Raw genomic sequence first — 20,999 nt, 5'->3', positions numbered from 1 at the left:
TGCAGCAGCTTCTCCTCTAAACCCTTCACCAACTCCGTGTCCTCCTCTGGATGTTCTCCTGTAGCTTTAGGGCTTGGGGTGTCCCCAGAGCTGAAGATTGGGGCGACACCAACGTGGAGCAGAGCAGGACAATCCCTTCCTTTGACCCGAGGAGCGTGGTGACCTCCAGGACGTTCTACCAACCTCTTCCAAAGGGGCAAAGGAAGATCTTCTTCCCGAGGAAGAAACCAAGTGAGGAAATACCGTCCTCGTTACACCACAAAGTTCCATTTGAACCTCGATGAGGAGATTGAGGAGAATGTGGTTGACCACAATGACCTCAGGTGCTCCAGGGGATTCCTGAAAGACCGCAGGAGAGGAGAGGTTCAGAGGCTACGCCACAACCCTTGTGAGAAACACGGAACCATGGGGTGGTTTGGGGTTGGAAGGGACCTCAAAGCCCATCCAGGTCCACCTCCTGCTATGGGCAGGGACACCTCCCACCGGATCAGGGGCTTCAACTCCATCCAACGTGGCCTGGAACCCCTCCAGGGGTGGGATCTGGGGGTTCTGGGGGACATCAAGTGGGAATCATGGAACCATGAGATGGTTTGGGTTGGAAGGGACCTCAAAGCTCATCCAAATCCATGGACAGGAACACCTCCCTCTGGATCAGGGGTTCCAAACCCCATCCAACCTGGGATGGAACATCTCCAGGGATGGGATCTGGGGGTTCTGGGGGACACCAAGTGAGAATCATGGAACCATGAGATGGTTTGGGTGGAAAGGGACCTCAAAGCCCATCCAAATCCATGGACAGGGACACCTCCCGCTGGATCAGGGGCTCCAAACCCCATCCAACCTGGGATGGAACATCTCCAGGGATGGAGCAGCCACAGTTCCTCTGGTCAATCTGTCCCAGGGCCTCCCCACCCTCCCAGGAGAACATTTCTCCCCAAGAACTCACCTCAATGTCCCCTCTTGCAGCTCAAACCCTTGTCCCATCCTCTCCCCCCCTGATCCAGAGCCCCTCTCCAACCTTCCAGGAGCTCCTTTCCATCCTGGAAGCTCCTCTGTGGTCTCTTCTCCAGGATGGACACCCCCAGCTCTCAGCCTGTCCCACCCAGGAGGTTCTCCAGCCCTCGGATCATCTCCGTGGATCATCTCCCGGAGCTCTCCTGGAGCTCCTTTCCATCCTGGAAGCTCCTCTGTGGTCTCTTCTCCAGGATGGACACCCCCAGCTCTCACCCTGTCCCACCCAGGAGGTTCTTCAGCCCTCGGATCATCTCCGTGACCTCCTCTGGAGTGGCTCCAACAGCTCCATCTCCTCCCAGTGCTGAGGACTCCAGAACTTCACATGAACTCCACATTGGGTCCCACCAGAGTGGAGAGCAGAGAGCGGGGAGGTCCCGGCCCAGGTTGCCCAGAGCAGTGGTGGTTCATTAAACAGAACCCCCAGATCCCATCCCTGGAGGTGTTGAAGGCCACATTGGATGGGGTTTGGAGCCCCTGATCCAGTGGGAGGTGTCCCTATCCATGGATTTGGATGATCTTTGAGGTCCCTCTCAATCCAAACCATCTCATGGTTCCATGATTCCCACTTGATGTCCTCCAGAACCCCCAAATCCCATCCCTGGAGGGGTTCCAGGCCACGTTGGATGGGGTTTGGAGCCCCTGATCCAGCAGGAGGTGTCCCTGCCCATGGATTTGGATGATCTTTGAGGTCCCTCTCAATCCAAACCATCTCATGGTTCCATGATTCCCACTTGGTGCCCCCCAGAACCCCCAGATCCCATCCCTGGAGGGGTTCCAGGCCACGTTGGATGGGGTTTGGAGCTCCTGATCCAGCGGGAGGTGTCCCTGCCCATGGATTTGGATCATCTTTGAGGTCCCTTCCAACCCAAACCATCTCGTGGTTCCATGATTCCCTCTTGGTGCCCCCCAGAACCCCCAGATCCCATCCCTGGAGATGTTCCATCCCACGTTGGATGGGCTTTGGAGCTCCTGATCCAACGGGAGGTGTCCTGGGTGGAATTGGATGACCTTTGAGGTCCCTTCCAACTCCAACGATTCCATCACTCTCCACCCGAGAGCTTCTTTCCTGCTGAGATCAGAGTTGCATCCCCGCCTTTCGCTGAGGTGGACTCCGAAGGACTTCTTCTCTCTGGTGTTTGTCCGCCCCCGCCCATCCCTCGGGGGTTCGGAAAGAGGACGGCGGTGTCATTCTTTCCTTCCAAAACACGTTGCGAGAGCAGCCGTGGCGGTGGGAAGGACCTGCAGTCAAGGAGAAGTTTCTTCTCAGGTCCAAGAGCGGATTTGGTGGTGGCCAAGAGGCTCCACACCCACCAGGAGCTCAACGTGGTGTGAGCTCCACACCGTGGGGTCCCTCTAAGGTCTCCTCGGAGCCTTCTCTTCTCCACAACCCCAACTCTCTCCGCCTGTCCTCACACGGGAGGTTCTCCAGACCTTGGATCATCCTCGGAGCCTCCTCTGGACCCGTTCCAACAGCTCCATCACCTTCTTCTGGTGAGGATTCCAGACCTGGACCCAACCCTCCAGAGGAGGGCTCCCAGGAGAATTAATAGGATGAAGGGGAAGGGTTTTGAGCTGAAAAATTGAGATGAGATCTTAGGAAGAAGTTCTTCACCATGAGGGGGTGGAGGCCCTGGGACAGATTGCCCAGAGGAGCCGTGGCTGTCCCATCCCTGGAGGGGTTCCAGGCCACGTTGGATGGGGTTTGGAGCCCCTGATCCAACAGGAGGTGTCCCTGCACATGGCAGGGGGTGGATCTGGATGGGCTTTGAGGTCCCTTCCAACCCAAACCATCCCATGGTTCCATGATTCTCACTTGGTGTCCCCCAGAACCCCCAGATCCCATCCCTGGAGGGGTTCCAGGCCACGTTGGATGGGGTTTGGAGATCCTGATCCAACGGGAGGTGTCCCTATCCATGGATTTGGATGATCTTTGAGGTCCTTTCCCACACAAACCATCTCATGGCTCCATGATTCCCACTTGGTGTCCCCCAGAACCCCCAGATCCCATCCCTGGAGGGGTTCCAGGCCAGGTTGGATGGGCATTGGAGCCCTTCATCCAGCAGGAGGTGTCCCTGCCCATGGAACTGGATGAGTTTTGAGGTCCCTTCCAACCCAAACCATCTCATGGTTCCATGATTCTCACTTGGGGTCCCCCAGAACCCCCAGATCCCATCCCTGGAGGGGTTCCAGGCCACATTGGATGAGGTTTGGAGCCCCTCATCCAGCAGGAGGTGTCCCTGCCCATGGATTTGGATGATCTTTGAGGTCCCTTCCAACCCAAACCATCTCATGGATCCACAATTCTCACTCGGTGCCCCCCAGAACCCCCAAATCCCATCCCTGGAGGGGTTCCAGGCCACGTTGGATGGGGTTTGGAGCTCCTGATCCAGCAGGAGGTGTCCCTGCCCATGGAACTGGATGAGTTTTGAGGTCCCTTCCAACCCAAACCATCTCATGGTTCCATGATTCTCACTTGGGGTCCCCCAGAACCCCCAGATCCCATCCCTGGAGGGGTTCCAGGCCACGTTGGATGGGGTTTGGAGCCCCTCATCCAATGGGAGGTGTCTCTGTCCATGGATTTGGATGATCTTTGGAGGTCCCTTCCCACCCAAACCATCTCATGGTTCCACGATTCCCACTCGGTGCCCCCCAGAACCCCCAGATCCCATCCCTGGAGGGGTTCCAGGCCACGTTGGATGGGGTTTGGAGCTCCTGATCCAGCAGGAGATGTCCCTGCCGGTCTCAGGGGTTGGAACTGAATGGGCTTTGAGGTCCTTTCCCACCCAAACCCTTCCATGATCCCACGATTTTATGATTATGAGCGGGTGCCGCGTTCTCCCTCTCCCCCGAGGGCCTCAGGACCTCCTCCTCCTCCTCCTCCTCGGTTGCACCAACGTCGGTGACTCAGAGGGGAAACAATGCCGTGTGCGGCTCTTCCAGTTGGGCGAACGCCCACGCACTGAGGAATGCGCTCCGACGGCGACCTCAGCGCCGCCCACGCCCACGGGCGGATGTGCAGCTGGAGATGAGCCCAGGTGAGAACCATGGAACCACGAGATGGTTTGGGTGGGAAGGGACCTCCAAGATCATCCAAATCCATGGGCAGGGACATCTCCCGCTGGATCAGGAGCTCCAAACCCCATCCAACGTGGCCTGGAACCCCTCCAGGGATGGGATCTGGGGGTTCTGGGGGACATCGAGTGGGAATCATGGAACGATGAGGTGGTTTGGGTTGGAAGGGACCTCAAAGGTCATCCAAATCCATGGGCAGGGACACCTCCCGATGGATCAGGAGCTCCAAACCCCATCCAACGTGGCCTGGAACCCCTCCAGGGATGGGATCTGGGGGTTCTGGGGGACACCAAGTGAGAATCATGGAACCATGAGATGGTTTGGGTTGGAAGGGACCTCCAAAGATCATCCAAATCCATGGGCAGGGACACCTCCCACTGGATCAGGGGCTCCAAACCCCATCCAACGTGGCCTGGAACCCCTCCAGGGATGGAGCAGCTACCACTGCTCTGGATAACCTCTTCCAGGACCTCTTTACTCTCATGGTGAAGAAGTTCCTCCTCATGTCCGGTCCAACTCTGCCCCTCTCCGGTTCATCCCCGTTCCCCCTCATCCCATCCCCATGAGCCTCTGGAGAAAGTCCCTCTCCAGTTCTCCCGGAGCCCCTTCAGGCACTGGAAGGTCCCTCTGAGGTCTCCTCGGAGCCTTCTCTTCTCCCCAACCCCAACTCTCTCCGTCTGTCCTCCTAATGGAGGTTCTTCAGCCCTCCCATCATCCTCAGAGCCTCCTCTGGACCCCTTCCAACAGCTCCATCTCCTTCTTCTGCTGAGGATTCCAGACCTGGACCCGACCCTCCAGAGGAGGTCTCCCAGGAGAGGATCAGAGGGTCGGAACCCCCTCGGTCACAAAGCCTCCTCAGAACAGGTCTCATCCACCCTTGAGGACCACAAAGCCTCCTCAGAACAGGTCTCATCCACCCTTGAGGACCACAAAGCCTCCTCAGAACAGGTCTCATCCATCCTTGAGGACCACAAAGCCTCCTCAGAAGAGGTCTCATCCACCCTTGAGGACCACAAAGCCTCCTCAGAACAGATCTCATCCACCTCAGGGACCACAGAGCCTCCTCAGAACAGATCTCATCCACCTCAGGGACCACAGAGCCTCCTCAGAACAGATCTCATCCACCTCAGGGACCACAGAGCCTCCTCAGAACAGATCTCATCCACCTCAGGGACCACAGAGCCTCCTCTGGACCCGTTCCAACAGCTCCATCTCCTTCTTCTGCTGAGGATTCCAGACCTGGACCCAACCCTCCAGAGGAGGTCTCACCAGAGAGGATCAGAGGGTGTCCTCCACGGCTTTCTTGTAACCCCTTCACCTTCTGGAAGGTCACTCTAAGGTCTCCTTGGAGCCGTTGGAACAGGTCCGGAGGAGGCTCCAAGGATGCTGCGAGGGCTGAAGAACCTCCTGCGTGAGGACACGCTGATGGAGTTGGGGTTGTTCAGCCTGGAGAAGGCTCCGAGGAGCCTTCCGTTCTATCACTCCAAGCCTGTCCTCACACAGGAGGTTCTTCAGCCCTCACATTGTCCTCAGAGCCTCCTCTGGACCCGTTCCAACAGCTCCATCTCCTTCTTCTGCTGAGGATTCCAGACCTGGACCCAACCCTCCAGAAGAGGTCTCCCAGGAGAGGATCAGAGGGGTCAGAACCCCCTCGGTCCCTGTTGGCCGTTCTCCTCAGAGCTGTGGCTTCCTGGGAGCAGAACCCACCACCTTCTTCCCCACAACCTCTTCTCCAGGAGCTCCACAGAGCCACCAGGTGTCCCCTCAGCCTCTTCTTCTCCAGGATAAGCAGTCCCAGGTCCCTCAGCTGCTTCCAGAGCCTGTGGATTCCAGACCTTTCCCAGCTCTTCTTCCTTCTCCAGATGTTCTCCAGCCCCTCCAGGTCCTGAGGGACCTTCCTGCCCATCCAAGCTGAGCTCCGTGTGCCGTCTGCTGTGGACACCACCTTCACCGCAGCCCAACAGGAGCAGCTGAACCTGCGCTGAGGTGTCATCAGAGGGGACTTTGCGGCGTCGGTCATCAGAACCCAAAGTGAGAAGGGAGGTCAAGCAGGGAAGGTCTCCAGAGGAGAAGGGGAGGCACCGGGAACCACCATCCGTGGTTGCAATCCAGGATGGGAGATGGTGGAGAAGGACTTGTGGTGGTGTTGCGAGAGGAGAACCTCAACGTGAGCCACAATGTGTGCTCACAGCCCAGAAGGTCAACCGTGTCCTGGGTGGCATGAAGAGAAGGTGGTGGAGCAGAGAGGGAGGAGGTTCTGCTCCTCTGATCCTCTCCTGGGAGACCTCTTCTGGAGGGTTGGGTCCAGGTCTGGAATCCTCAGCAGAAGAAGGAGATGGAGCTGTTGGAACGGGTTCAGAGGAGGCTCTGAGGATGATCCAAGGGCTGAAGAACCTCCCGTCCGAGGACAGGCTGAGAGAGTTGGGGTTGGGGAGAAGAGAAGGCTCCGAGGAGACCTCAGAGGGACCTTCCAGTGCCTGAAGGGGCTCCAGGAAAGCTGAGGAGGGACTTTCTCCAGAGGCTCATGGGGATGGGATGAGGGGGAACGGGGATGAACCGGAGAGGGGCAGAGTTGGACTGGACATGAGGAGGAACTTCTTCACCATGAGAGTAAAGAGGTCCTGGAAGAGGTTGTCCAGAGCGGTGGTGGCTGCCCCATCCCTGGAGGGGTTCCAGGCCAGGTTGGATGGGGTTTGGAGCTCCTGATCCAGCGGGAGGTGTCCCTGTCCATGGGTTTGGATGATCTTTGAGGTCCCTTCCCACCCAAACCATCTCATGGTTCCATGATTCTCACTTGGTGTCCCCCAGAACCCCCAGATCCCATCCCTGGAGGGCTTCCAGGCCACGTTGGATGGGGTTTGGAGCTCCTGATCCAGTGGGAGGTGTCCCTGCCCGTGGAATTGGAGGTCCCTTCCCACCCAAACCATCTCACGGTTCCATGATTCCCACTCGGTGTCCCCCAGAACCCCCAGATCCCATCCCTGGAGGGGTTCCAGGACCCCTTTCATGGTCCTCCACTGCAGCAGTCAAGCCGAGCTGCAGCCCATGGGATGTCCCTACTGCCCACGGTGACTCCACCAGGTGGTCCTGCAGCTTCCCAGGAAACCCGGCATGGAGACATCACCTCAGGCACCTGCAGCCTCGTGGCTCACCTGCCGGAAGGTGTGGGTGTCCTCGGCTGAAGAAGCCATGAACCACATCAGAGAGGTGGGTGATGGCTTCTCAAGGACGTTTTGGCACCGAAGAGCTTTGAGGAACGTTGTTTTCCATCAGCGTTTGGCTTGGAGAACCTCCCGTGAGGAGCTGAGGTGTTGATACCCTCACAGCAGGTCCAGGAGAACCCTTCGCGTGAAGACCTGGAGCTGCTGGAACCAACGGGCTCAGGTGTCACCGTGGATGGTGACACCCTCGCGTCCAACGGGGATCCTGCACGGAGAGCCAATATTGACCTGAGGAAACCACGGCATCATGGGATGGTTGGGGTTGGAAGGAGCCTCAAAGCTCATCCAGGTCCAACCTTGGGCAGAAACACCTCCCACTGGATCAGGGGCTCCATCCAACGTGGCCTGGAACCCCTCCAGGGATGGGATCTGGGGGTTCTGGGGGGCACCGAGTGGGAATCATGGATCCATGAGATGGTTTGGGTTGGAAAGGATCTCAAAGATCATCCAAATCCATGGGCAGAGACACCTCCCATGGGATCAGGGGCTCCAAACCCCATCCAACGTGGCCTGGAACCCCTCCAGGGATGGGATCTGGGGGTTCTGGGGGACATCAAGTGGGAATCATGGAACCATGAGATGGTTTGGGTTGGAAGGGACCTCCAAGATCATCCAGTTCCCACGGACAGGGTCACCTCCCACCGGATCAGGGGCTCCAAACCTCATCCAACCTGGGATGGAACCCCTCCAGGGATGGGATCTGGGGGTTCTGGAGGACACCAAGTGGGAATCATGGAATCATGAGATGGTTTGGGTTGGAAGAGACCCCAAAGATCATCCAAATCCATGGGCAGGGACACCTCCCACCGGATCAGGGGCTCCAAACCCCATCCAACCTGGGATGGAACCCCTCCAGGGATGGGATCTGGGGGTTCTGGGGGACACCAAGTGGGAATCATGGAACCATGAGATGGTTTGGGTTGGAAGGGACCTCAAAGATCATCCAAATCCATGGGCAGGGACACCTCCCATTGGATCAGGAGCTCCAAAGCCCATCCAACGTGGCCTGGAACCCCTCCAGGGATGGGATCTGGGGGTTCTGGGGGACACCGAGTGGGAATCATGGAATCATGAGATGGTTTGGGTTGGAAGGGACCCCACCCAGGACTTCTGGGCTGGTGCTGTGGTGGTTGGAGGTCCACCTTTCAGCTGTTCTCCTGTCCTCCAGCACGGGGCAGGGCCACCGTGTCATCTCCAGGGGCGGGGAAGGGATGGATTTAAATGGGACGCTTGCCTTGGTTGCTCATCCTGGTTGAGAGGAGAAGGAGGAGAAGAAGGAGGAGGAGGAGAAGACCAGAGCCTGCAGAAGATCCAGCCATCCTGGAGACGTGGCCAGCAGGTAGGACAGAACCCATCTGGAAGGACACTGAGGTCCCACCTGGGCATGGGGTGGTCCCAGGGGGTCTGCAAGGACGTGGGGACCTTGGTTCCACCCCAGAAGGTGGTGTTGGGAGGACATCTCCTGGTAGGACCGATGAGACGTTCCTTTCCAACCTGGTGGTGACTCCGTGAGGGACACAGTTTAGGGAGTGTGAGGAACGGTTGGACTCGGATGATCCAGTGGGTCCTTTCCAACCTGGCGGTGATTCCATCAAGAAGGTCTCCAGGTGGACCCTCAATCCTATCCATGAAGGTTCGAAGCCACCGAGCGGCACCAGGCTTGGATGGAGCTCCTCCACTCCATGAGCTTCGTGTCCTCAAGGCTTCAGCTGAGCAGATGGAGACACGGGGAGGAACCGGGAGCTGAGGGACCTCCCCGAGCCTCAAGACCACGGCACTTCCTTCCCACCCCTCCTTTCTCCACCTGGAAAACCCCTTCCATAAAGACCTCCAGGGCTTGGTTTCTACCACGGCTTCCAGGACAACGAGGTCCTACGCCGGGAGCTGTGGGTGCAGCACCGTGGTGGCATCACGAGGGTTGATTAGAGACCGGATAATGACACCTTGTCTTTCCAGGACAGGTTGTTGACGCGACATCCGTGTCCTACTGAGGTGTTGACTTCTCCAGGGTGGGACCCAGCGCTCCGCATTGTCCCGATTCCGGTGGCAACCGAGCAACGCAACCATCCCGGCTCCTCCTCCCGGCGTGGTTCGGTTCCACCGGGTGAGGAGAGGGCAGAAGAGCTTCTCCTTAGGGTTGGTGGAACCAAGTCAACATCTACCAAGAGCTCAAAGCCATGAGGAGGGTCTTCAAAGAGGCCGGGAATGGTCTACGGCCGCTGGGATGAAGCTCTTCCCCACCGGGATCCATCTCCACCAGCATCCATCCGGCATTGGAATGGATCCAAAGCCATGAGGAGGGTCTCCAAAGAGGCACGGAATGGTCTACGGCCGCTGGGATGAAGCTCTTCCCCACCGGGATCCATCTCCACCAGCATCCATCCGACATTGGAATGGATCCAAAGCCATGAGGAGGGTCTCCAAAGAGGCACAGAATGGTCTACGGCCGCTGGGATGAAGCTCTTCCCCACCGGGATCCATCTCCACCAGCATCCATCCGACATTGGAATGGATCCAAAGCCATGAGGAGGGTCTCCAAAGGGGCACAGAATGGTCTACGGCCGCTGGGATGAAGCTCTTCCCCACCGGGATCCATCTCCACTGCATCCATCCGACATTGGAATGGATCCAAAGCCATGAGGAGGGTCTCCAAAGAGGCCGGGAATGGTCTACGGCCGCTGGGATGAAGCTCTTCCCCACCAGGATCCATCTCCACCAGCATCCATCCGACATTGGAATGGATCCAAAGCCATGAGGAGGGTCTCCAAAGAGGCACAGAATGGTCTACGGCCGCTGGGATGAAGCTCTTCCCCACCGGGATCCATCTCCACCAGCATCCATCCGACATTGGAATGGATCCAAAGCCATGAGGAGGGTCTCCAAAGAGGCACAGAATGGTCTACGGCCGCTGGGATGAAGCTCTTCCCCACCGGGATCCATCTCCACCAGCATCCATCCGACATCGGAATGGATCCAAAGCCATGAGGAGGGTCTCCAAAGAGGCACAGAATGGTCTACAGCCGCTGGGATGAAGCTCTTCCCAACCGGGATCCATCTCCACCAGCATCCATCCGACATTGGAATGGATCCAAAGCCATGAGGAGGGTCTCCAAAGAGGCCGGGAATGGTCTACGGCCGCTGGGATGAAGCTCTTCCCAACCGGGATCCATCTCCACCAGCATCCATCCGACACTGGAATGGATCCAAAGCCATGAGGAGGGTCTCCAAAGAGGCCGGGAATGGTCTACAGCCGCTGGGATGAAGCTCTTCCCAACCGGGATCCATCTCCACCAGCGTCCATCCGATATTTCCATGGATCCAAAGCCATGAGTCAGGGATTTGTAGACCGGTTTGGTGGAGAGGTGGAGCACCAAGAGGTGACCTTCATAACGACCTCAACCCCTCATTAAGGTCCCTCACGGCTTTATGGGGAGAAGGGCGTTCCCACAGGAAGGTTTTGGGGTGGTTCTTCTGCTCTTCCTCACCCGGCAGTGTCCTCACCTCCATGTGATGATGGGGTGGACTCCATGATCCGCTGGATCCATTCCAACCTGGTGATCCCATGATGGTGGTGGAGGTGTTAAAAGGTCACGGGGCTTCTGGAAGCACTGGGTGACCACGAGATGTGTAGAAACATGGAACCATGAGATGGTTTGGGTTGGAAGGGACCTCAAAGATCATCCAATTCCACCCCAACACCTCCCACTGGATCAGGGGTTCCAAGATCCATCCAACGTGGCCTTGAACCTCTCCAGGGATGGGATCTGGGGGTTCTGGTTGATGGTGAGGGAGAATCATGGAACCATGAGGTGGTTTGGGTTGGAAGGGACCTCAAAGATCATCCAAATCCATGGGCAGGGACACCTCCCGCTGGATCAGGAGCTCCAAACCCCATCCAACCTGGGATGGAACCCCTCCAGGGATGGGATTTTGGGTTTCTGATTGACACCAAGTGAGAATCATGGAACCATGAGATGGTTTGGGTGGGAAGGGACCTCCAAGATCATCCAAATCCATGGACAGGGACACCTCCCACTGGATCAGGAGCTCCAAACCCCATCCAACCTGGCCTGGAACCCCTCCAGGGATGGGATCTGGGGGTTCTGGAGGACACCAAGTGAGAATCATGGAACCATGAGATGGTTTGGGTTGGAAGGGACCACAAAGCCCATCCAGATCCACCCCAACACCTCCCGCTGCATCAGGGGCTCCAAGCTCCATCCAACCCGGCCTTGAACCTCTCCAGGGATGGAGCAGCCACAGCTTTTGGACAACCAGGTCCTCCCCACCCTCCCAGGAGAACATTTCTCCCTAAGATCTCATCTCAATCTCCCCTCTTCCAGCTCTAAACTGTCCCCCTTGTGCTGTCCGTGCCCTTCCTGCTCATATGATGAGGACAGGACCTTGAGGTTGTCCATCCTGGAGAAGAGAAGGCTTCAGAGAGACCTTAGAACAGCTTCCAGTAGGGAAAGGAGCTCCAGGAAAGCTGAGGAGGGGCTCTGGATCAGAGCTGGGGGGGCTGCTCCATCCCTGGAGGGGTTCCAGGCCACGTTGGATGGGGTTTGGAGCCTCTGATCCAGTGGGAGATGTCTCTGCTCATGGATTTGGATGATCTTTGAGGTCCCTTCCAACCCAAACCATCTCATGGTTCCATGATTCTCACTTGGTGCCCCCCAGAACCCCCAGATCCCATCCCTGGAGGGGTTCCAGGCCACGTTGGATGGGGTTTGGAGCCCCTGATCCAGCGGGAGGTGTCCCTGTCCATGGATTTGGATCATCTTTGAGGTCCCTCTCAACCCAAACCATCTCATGGTTCCATGATTCTCACTTGGTGTCCCCCAGAACCCCCAGATCCCATCCCTGGAGGGGTTCAAGGCCAGGTTGGATGGGGTTTGGAGCCCCTCATCCAACGGGAGGTGTCCCTGTCCATGGCAGAGGGGTGGAACTGGGTGGGCTTTGAGGTCCCTTCCAACCCAAACCATCTCATGGTTCCATGATTCTCACTTGGTGTCCCCCAGAACCCTCAGATCCCATCCCTGGAGGGGTTCCAGGCCAGGTTGGATGGAGTTTGGAGCTCCTGATCCAATGGGAGGTGTCCCTGTCCATGGATTTGGATCATCTTGGAGGTCCCTCTCAACCCAAACCATCTCATGGTTCCATGATTCCCACTCGGTGCCCCCCAGAACCCCCAGATCCCATCCCTGGAGGGGTTCCTGGTGAGGTTGGATGGAGTTTGGAGCCCCTGATCCAGCGGGAGGTGTCCCTGTCCATGGCAGGAGGTGGAACTGGGTGGGCTTGGAGGTCTCTGTTCAAACCCTGGAGAGGTTCCCATCCATGCAGATGAGGTTCTCAGGGCCGCAGCTGAATCCCAACACGGCTCTTGGGTTGAGGGTCAAAGTGGATCATCTTGGGAGCTTCTCCCACCCGAGAACCTGCGTCTCACCGCCTCTTTTCCTTCTCCTCAGGCGATCGCGGTGCCACCCGGGTGGGTTCCTCACAGCCGATGCAGAAGATGAGTAGAACCCCTCAGACCGAGAAGCCAAACGCCACCCGAACCACCCCGACCGCTGGTGGACACCAAGCGATGGGCGGCGGTGGGAGTAACTCCATAGCCGGCGTCTTCCTCCGGGCCACGAAGAAGACGATGAGCATCTACGAGGCCATGGTGAAGGGTCTCCTGACCCCCGGCACGGCGCTGGTGCTCCTGGAAGCTCAAGCGGCTTCCGGGTTCCTCGTTGACCCCGTGAGGAACCGACGGCTCTCGGTGAAGGAGGCGTTGAGCGAAGGTCTCATCGGCAGAGAGTTTTACGAGAAGCTGTTGTCGGCCGAAGGAGCGGTGATGGGATACTCCGACCCCTCCACGGGGGAGAAGATCTCCCTCTTCCAAGCCATGAAGAAGGACCTCATCGTCCAGGACCACGGCGTCCGCCTCCTGGAGGCCCAGGTGGCCACCGGTGGCATCATTGACCCCGTCCACCACCACCGTATCCCGGTGGAGGTGGCCTCGGAGCGTGGTTACCTCGATGAGGAGATGTCCCGGTTTCTCTTGAACCCCAAGAACCGATCCCGAAGTTGCTTTGACCCCAACACCCAGGAGAACGTCACCTACGTGGAGCTCCTGCGCCGTTGCGTCCTCGACCCGGAGACGGGGCTGAAGGTGCTCCACGTGATGGACAAGAGCTCAGAGCTCTTCCAGTTGAAGAAGGGCGACCGCAAAGCCCTCCGGGACGTTGGGGTCTTCCAAGGACACAGCGTCTCCCTCTGGGAGGTCCTCTTCTCCCGCTACGTCCTCGACCACCAGAGAGAGGAACTGCTGAGGAGGTATAAGGTGGGGACCATCACCATCCCGGAGATGATCACCATCCTCACCACTGTCATCACCGGCGCTGAGGTGGAAAACGGGCGCCCGAGGTCATCTACAGCTACAGCCCATGGGGAGGTGGAGGCATCACAAGCGCTTCAAGATGTGGACTCTCAGGAGCTCTCGGCCACGGTTGCAGCCATCAATGAGGTGGAAACATCACAACTGCTTCAAGGTATGGACTCCCAGGAGCTCAACGAGGTGGAAACATCACAACTACTCCATAGTATGGACTCCCAGGAGCTCAACGTGGTGGAAACATCACAACTACTCCATGATATGGACTCCCAGGAGCTCAACGAGGTGGAAACATCACAACTACTCCATGATATGGACTCCCAGGAGCTCAACGAGGTGGAAACATCACAACTACTCCATGGTATGGACTCCCAGGAGCTCAACGAGGTGGAAACATCACAACTACTCCATGATAGGGACTCCCAGGAGCTCAACGAGGTGGAAACATCACAACTACTCCATGATATGGACTCCCAGGAGCTCTCGGCCACAGTTATAGCCAATAATGAGGTGGAAACATCACAACTGCTTCAAGATATGGACTCCCAGGAGCTCAACGAGGTGGAAACATCACAACTACTCCATGATATGGACTCCCAGGAGCTCAACGAGGTGGAACCATCACAACTACTCCATGATATGGACTCCCAGGAGCTCTCGGCCACAGTTACACCCAAGAACGAGGTGGAAACATCACAACTACTCCATGATAGGGACTCCCAGGAGCTCAACGAGGTGGGAACATCACAATCGCTTCAAGATATGGACTCCCAGGAGCTCAACGAGGTGGAACCATCACAACTACTCCATGGTATGGACTCTCAGGAGCTCAACGAGGTGGAAACATCACAACTACTCCATGATATGGACTCCCAGGAGCTCTCGGCCACAGTTACACCCAAGAACGAGGTGGAAACATCACAACTACTCCATGATATGGACTCCCAGGAGCTCAACGAGGTGGAACCATCACAACTACTCCATGGTATGGACTCTCAGGAGCTCAACGAGGTGGAAACATCACAACTACTCCATGATATGGACTCCCAGGAGCTCTCGGCCTCAGTTACACCCAAGAACGAGGTGGAAACATCACAAGGGGCTCAGGACACGCACTCCGAGGAGCAACAGTTGAAGAAGTCCTTAAAGTCCGCGAGCGTCTGCGTGGCTGCCGGTGAACTCCGGGGCCGAACCATTCCGCTGTTGGATGCGCTCTTCTCCAACCACGTCCCTCCGGAGAAGCGCCAGGGGCTGCTGGAGCTGTACCGAGCAGGGATCCTGACCACAGCGCTGGTGGCCACCGTGGTCACCACCATCATAAACAGAAGAGGAGGTGTCAACGCCAGAAGTCCACACAGAGCGGAGGAGAAGGGAGAGGAGTTTTTAGCCCAAGACGCACATCCAGATGACATCTTGAGGTCCACCAGCGTCGCTTTGCCGGGCGGAGAGGTCCATGGGAGGAAGATCTCCGTGTGGGACCTCCTCTTCTCTGAGTACATCCCTGAGGAGAAAGGGCAGGAGCTCCTGGAGCTCTACCATGAAAGGTTGTTGACTGCAGAGCAGGTGGCAACTGTGGTCACCAACGTTGTCAAGAAGAAAGAAGCCATGGGCAGGAGATACCTCATGGCAGCGAAGAAGGACACGGTGCCGGTGGAAGGAGAAGACACCAACTCCCACGGAGAGGAACCCTGGGAGACCACCTCGAAAGCCACAGCGGTCAACGTGGAGGTTGGGGAGCTTTGGGGCCACGAGGTCTCGGTGTGGGACCTCCTCCACTCCAAGGACCTCCCCAAGGAGAAGAGGAAGGAGCTCCTGGAGCTCCACCAGGGGGGAGAGTTGACTTTGGAGCAGGTGAACACCATCGCCACCGAGGTGGAAGCGGCGAGGGCAGAAGAACCGGGAAGGGCGAAGAGTCCACGTGTGGAGAGGAGAGGAACGGAAGCCGAGAAGAACCACCTGCAGGAGGACAGGAGGTGGGAGGACGCCCTGAAGGCCACCATGGTTGGGACAGCAATGGATGAGGTCCATGGGAGGCAGAACTCTGTGTGGGACCTCCTCTTCTCCGAGTCCATCCCTGAGGAGAAGAGGAAGGAGCTCCTGGAGCTCTACCACGCAGGGACGTTGCCCCTGGAGAGGTTGATGGTTGTCCTCACCGCTCTGGTCAAGAAGAAAGAAGCCATGGGCAGGAGATTCCACATCGCGGTCAAAGCTTCCGACAAGGACACGGTGCCGGTGGCAGGAGAAGACACCAACTGCCATGGAGAAGAACCCTGGGAGACCACCTCGAAAGCCACAGCGGTCAACGTGGAGGTTGGGGAGCTTTGGGGCCACGAGGTCTCGGTGTGGGACCTCCTCCACTCCAAGGACCTCCCCAAGGAGAAGAGGAAGGAGCTGCTGGAGCTCCACCAGGTGGGAGAGTTGACTTTGGAGCAGGTGAACACCATCGCCACCGAGGTGGAAGCGGCGAGGGCAGAAGAACCGGGAAGGGCGAAGAGTCCACGTGTGGAGAGGAGAGGAACGGAAGCCGAGAAGAACCACCTGCAGGAGGACAGGAGGTGGGAGGACACCCTGAAGGCCACCAGGGTTGGGACAGCAATGGATGAGTTCCATGGGAGGCAGAAGTCCGTGTGGGACCTCCTCTTCTCCGAGTCCATCCCTGAGGAGAAGAGGAAGGAGCTCCTGGAGCTCTACCACGCAGGGACGTTGCCCCTGGAGAGGTTGATGGTTGTCCTCACCGCTCTGGTCAAGAAGAAAGAAGCCATGGGCAGGAGATTCCACATCGCGGTCAAAGCTTCTAAGAAGGACACGGTGCCGGTGGCAGGAGAAGACACCAACTGCCACGGAGAGGAACCCTGGGAGACCACCTCGAAAGCCACAGCGGTCAACGTGGAGGTTGGGGAGCTGCGGGGCCACGAGGTCTCGGTGTGGGACCTCCTCCACTCCAAGGACCTCCCCAAGGAGAAGAGGAAGGAGCTCCTGGAGCTCCACCAGGGGGGAGAGTTGACTTTGGAGCAGGTGAACACCATCGCCACCATGGTGGAAGCGGCGAGGGCAGAAGAACCGGGAAGGGTGAAGAGTCCATGTGTGGAGAGGAGAGGAACGGAAGCTGAGAAGAACCACCTGCAGGAGGACAGGAGGTGGGAGGACACCCTGAAGGCCACCATGGTTGGGACAGCAATGGATGAGGTCCATGGGAGGCAGAAGTCCGTGTGGGACCTCCTCTTCTCCGAGTCCATCCCTGAGGAGAAGAGGAAGGAGCTCCTGGAGCTCTACCGCGCAGGGACGTTGCCCCTGGAGAGGTTGATGGTTGTCCTCACCGCTCTGGTCAAGAAGAAAGAAGCCACGGGCAGGAGATTCCACATCGCGGTCAAAGCTTCCGACAAGGACACGGTGCCGGTGGCAGGAGAAGACACCAACTCCCACGGAGAGGAACCCTGGGAGACCACCTTGAAAGCCACAGCGGTCAACGTGGAGGTTGGGGAGCTTTGGGGCCACGAGGTCTCGGTGTGGGACCTCCTCCACTCCAAGGACCTCCCCGAGGAGAAGAGGAAGGAGCTCCTGGAGCTCCACCAGGGGGGAGAGTTGACTTTGGAGCAGGTGAACACCATCGCCACCATGGTGGAAGCGGCGAGGGCAGAAGAACCGGGAAGGGCGAAGAGTCCACGTGTGGAGAGGAGAGGAACGGAAGCCGAGAAGAACCACCTGCAGGAGGACAGGAGGTGGGAGGACACCCTGAAGGCCACCATGGTTGGGACAGCAATGGATGAGGTCCATGGGAGGCAGAACTCTGTGTGGGACCTCCTCTTCTCCGAGTCCATCCCTGAGGAGAAGAGGAAGGAGCTCCTGGAGCTCTACCACACAGGGACGTTGCCCCTGGAGAGGTTGATGGTTGTCCTCACCGCTCTGGTCAAGAAGAAAGAAGCCACGGGCAGGAGATTCCACATCGCGGTCAAAGCTTCCGACAAGGACACGGTGCCGGTGGCAGGAGAAGACACCAACTCCCACGGAGAAGAACCCTGGGAGACCACCTCGAAAGCCACAGCGGTCAACGTGGAGGTTGGGGAGCTTTGGGGCCACGAGGTCTCGGTGTGGGACCTCCTCCACTCCAAGGACCTCCCCAAGGAGAAGAGGAAGGAGCTGCTGGAGCTCCACCAGGTGGGAGAGTTGACTTTGGAGCAGGTGAACACCATCGCCACCATGGTGGAAGCGGCGAGGGCAGAAGAACCGGGAAGGGCGAAGAGTCCACGTGTGGAGAGGAGAGGAACGGAAGCCGAGAAGAACCACCTGCAGGAGGACAGGAGGTGGGAGGACGCCCTGAAGGCCACCATGGTTGGGACAGCAATGGATGAGGTCCATGGGAGGCAGAAGTCCATGTGGGACCTCCTCTTCTCCGAGTCCATCCCTGAGGAGAAGAGGAAGGAGCTCCTGGAGCTCTACCGCGCAGGGACGTTGCCCCTGGAGAGGTTGATGGTTGTCCTCACCGCTCTGGTCAAGAAGAAAGAAGCCATGGGCAGGAGATACCTCATGGCAGTGAAGAAGGACACGGTGCCGGTGGCAGGAGAAGACACCAACTCCCACGGAGAGGAACCCTGGGAGACCTCCTTGAAAGCCACAGCGGTCAACGTGGAGGTTGGGGAGCTGCGGGGCCACGAGGTCTCAGTGTGGGACCTCCTCCACTCCAAGGACCTCCCCAAGGAGAAGAGGAAGGAGCTGCTGGAGCTCCACCAGGGGGGAGAGTTGACTTTGGAGCAGGTGAACACCATCGCCACCATGGTGGAAGCGGCGAGGGCAGAAGAACCGGGAAGGGTGAAGAGTCCACGTGTGGAGAGGAGAGGAACGGAAGCCGAGAAGAACCACCTGCAGGAGGACAGGAGGTGGGAGGACACCCTGAAGGCCACCATGGTTGGGACAGCAATGGATGAGGTCCATGGGAGGCAGAACTCTGTGTGGGACCTCCTCTTCTCCGAGTCCATCCCTGAGGAGAAGAGGAAGGAGCTCCTGGAGCTCTACCGCGCAGGGACGTTGCCCCTGGAGAGGTTGATGGTTGTCCTCACCGCTCTGGTCAAGAAGAAAGAAGCCACGGGCAGGAGATTCCTCATCACGGTCAAAGCTTCCGACAAGGACACGGTGCCGGTGGCAGGAGAAGACACCAACTGCCACGGAGAGGAACCCTGGGAGACCACCTCGAAAGCCACAGCGGTCAACGTGGAGGTTGGGGAGCTTTGGGGCCACGAGGTCTCGGTGTGGGACCTCCTCCACTCCAAGGACCTCCCCAAGGAGAAGAGGAAGGAGCTCCTGGAGCTCCACCAGGCGGGAGAGTTGACTTTGGAGCAGGTGAACACCATCGCCACCGAGGTGGAAGCGGCGAGGGCAGAAGAACCGGGAAGGGCGAAGAGTCCACGTGTGGAGAGGAGAGGAACGGAAGCTGAGAAGAACCACCTGCAGGAGGACAGGAGGTGGGAGGACGCCCTGAAGGCCACCATGGTTGGGACAGCAATGGATGAGGTCCATGGGAGGCAGAAGTCCGTGTGGGACCTCCTCTTCTCCGAGTCCATCCCTGAGGAGAAGAGGAAGGAGCTCCTGGAGCTCTACCACGCAGGGACGTTGCCCCTGGAGAGGTTGATGGTTGTCCTCACTGCTCTGGTCAAGAAGAAAGAAGCCATGGGCAGGAGATTCCACATCGCGGTCAAAGCTTCCGACAAGGACACGGTGCCGGTGGCAGGAGAAGACACCAACTCCCACGGAGAGGAACCCTGGGAGACCACCTCGAAAGCCACAGCGGTCAACGTGGAGGTTGGGGAGCTTTGGGGCCACGAGGTCTCGGTGTGGGACCTCCTCCACTCCAAGGACCTCCCCAAGGAGAAGAGGAAGGAGCTGCTGGAGCTCCACCAGGTGGGAGAGTTGACTTTGGAGCAGGTGAACACCATCGCCACCGAGGTGGAAGCGGCGAGGGCAGAAGAACCGGGAAGGGCGAAGAGTCCACGAGTGGAGAGGAGAGGAACGGAAGCCGAGAAGAACCACCTGCAGGAGGACAGGAGGTGGGAGGACACCCTGAAGGCCACCAGGGTTGGGACAGCAATGGATGAGGTCCATGGGAGGCAGAAGTCCGTGTGGGACCTCCTCTTCTCCGAGTCCATCCCTGAGGAGAAGAGGAAGGAGCTCCTGGAGCTCTACCACGCAGGGACTCTCCCCGTTGAGGAACTGATCACCACCAGCACCATCTCAAGAGCCAACCAAGGAAGACATCTCACCACCCTTCCTCAGACGATGGTGGATCTTCTGCGGTTCGATGGCTCCTCCATCACTTTGGGTGAGTTCCAAGAGCAGAAGGTGTCGGTGTGGGACCTCCTGTCCACCAAAGAGGTCTCGGAGTACAAACGAGAGGCGCATCTCGACTCGTACGGCGCCGGAAGGGTGACCGTCAACACCATCACCATCACCACCACCGTCACCACGAGGCCGAGGAGAAAGAAGAGGCACCACCGGGAGGAGTAACGATGTCCCACCATGGAGAAGCTCTGCCTCTCGGGGACATCGTTCTCCGGTTCAGAGCAGGGAAGGAACGGAGAAGATCCAAAGGGTGGAAGAGGGGCGGTCGTTGGGTTAAAGGTCTTCTGTTGACTCAACTCGTGGTTTGCTGAGGTTTCTTTCACCCAACGGAGGTCTCCTGGGGGTGGTGGGGATGGAGGAGGAGACATTGGGGTGGATGGTGGTGGGGATGGAGAAGGACACATTGGGGTGGATGGTGGTGGGGATGGAGGAGGACACATTGGGGTGGATGGTGGTGGGGATGGAGAAGGACACATTGGGGATGGTGGTGGGGATGGAGGAGGACACATTGGGATGGGGGTGGATGGTGGTGGGGATGGAGAAGGACACATTGGGATGGGGGTGGATGGTGGTGGGGATGGAGAAGGACACATTGGGATGGGGGTGGATGGTGGTGGGGATGGAGAAGGACACATTGGGATGGGGGTGGATGGTGGTGGGGATGGAGGAGGACACATTGGGACGGCGGTGGATGGTGGTGGGGATGGAGAAGGACACATTGGGATGGGGGTGGATGGTGGTGGGGATGGAGAAGGACACATTGGGGATGGTGGTGGGGATGGAGAAGGAGACATTGGGACGGGGGTGGATGGTGGTGGGGATGGAGAAGGACACATTGGGGGTGGATGGTGGTGGGGATGGAGAAGGACACATTGGGATGGGGTGGATGGTGGTGGGGATGGAGAAGGACACATTGGGGATGGGGGTGGATGGTGGTGGGGATGGAGAAGGACACATTGGGATGGGGGTGGATGGTGGTGGGG

At 58.2% G+C, this 20,999-nt stretch overlaps 1 protein-coding gene across 1 annotated transcript in view; it reads left to right on the top strand.

Moving 5' to 3' along the window:
• The window catches only part of EPPK1 (epiplakin 1), a 30,310-nt gene extending 9,951 nt beyond the window's left edge, over window positions 1-20,359 (top strand). The window contains exons 2-5 of the mRNA XM_054060575.1: window positions 7,168-7,293; window positions 7,413-7,562; window positions 8,565-8,646; window positions 12,773-20,359. Of these exons, the coding sequence (XP_053916550.1) occupies window positions 7,168-7,293; window positions 7,413-7,562; window positions 8,565-8,646; window positions 12,773-20,181 (7,767 nt within the window). The 3' untranslated portion in view covers window positions 20,182-20,359. The remainder of the gene's footprint in view (window positions 1-7,167; window positions 7,294-7,412; window positions 7,563-8,564; window positions 8,647-12,772) is intronic.
• Window positions 20,360-20,999: the final 640 nt, after the last annotated feature.

The sequence above is a fragment of the Cuculus canorus genome, chromosome 2 (genome assembly GCF_017976375.1).
Source record: "Cuculus canorus isolate bCucCan1 chromosome 2, bCucCan1.pri, whole genome shotgun sequence".
Classification (NCBI taxonomy): Eukaryota; Metazoa; Chordata; class Aves; order Cuculiformes; family Cuculidae; genus Cuculus; species Cuculus canorus.
This window is presented reverse-complemented; position numbering and strand designations above follow the sequence as displayed.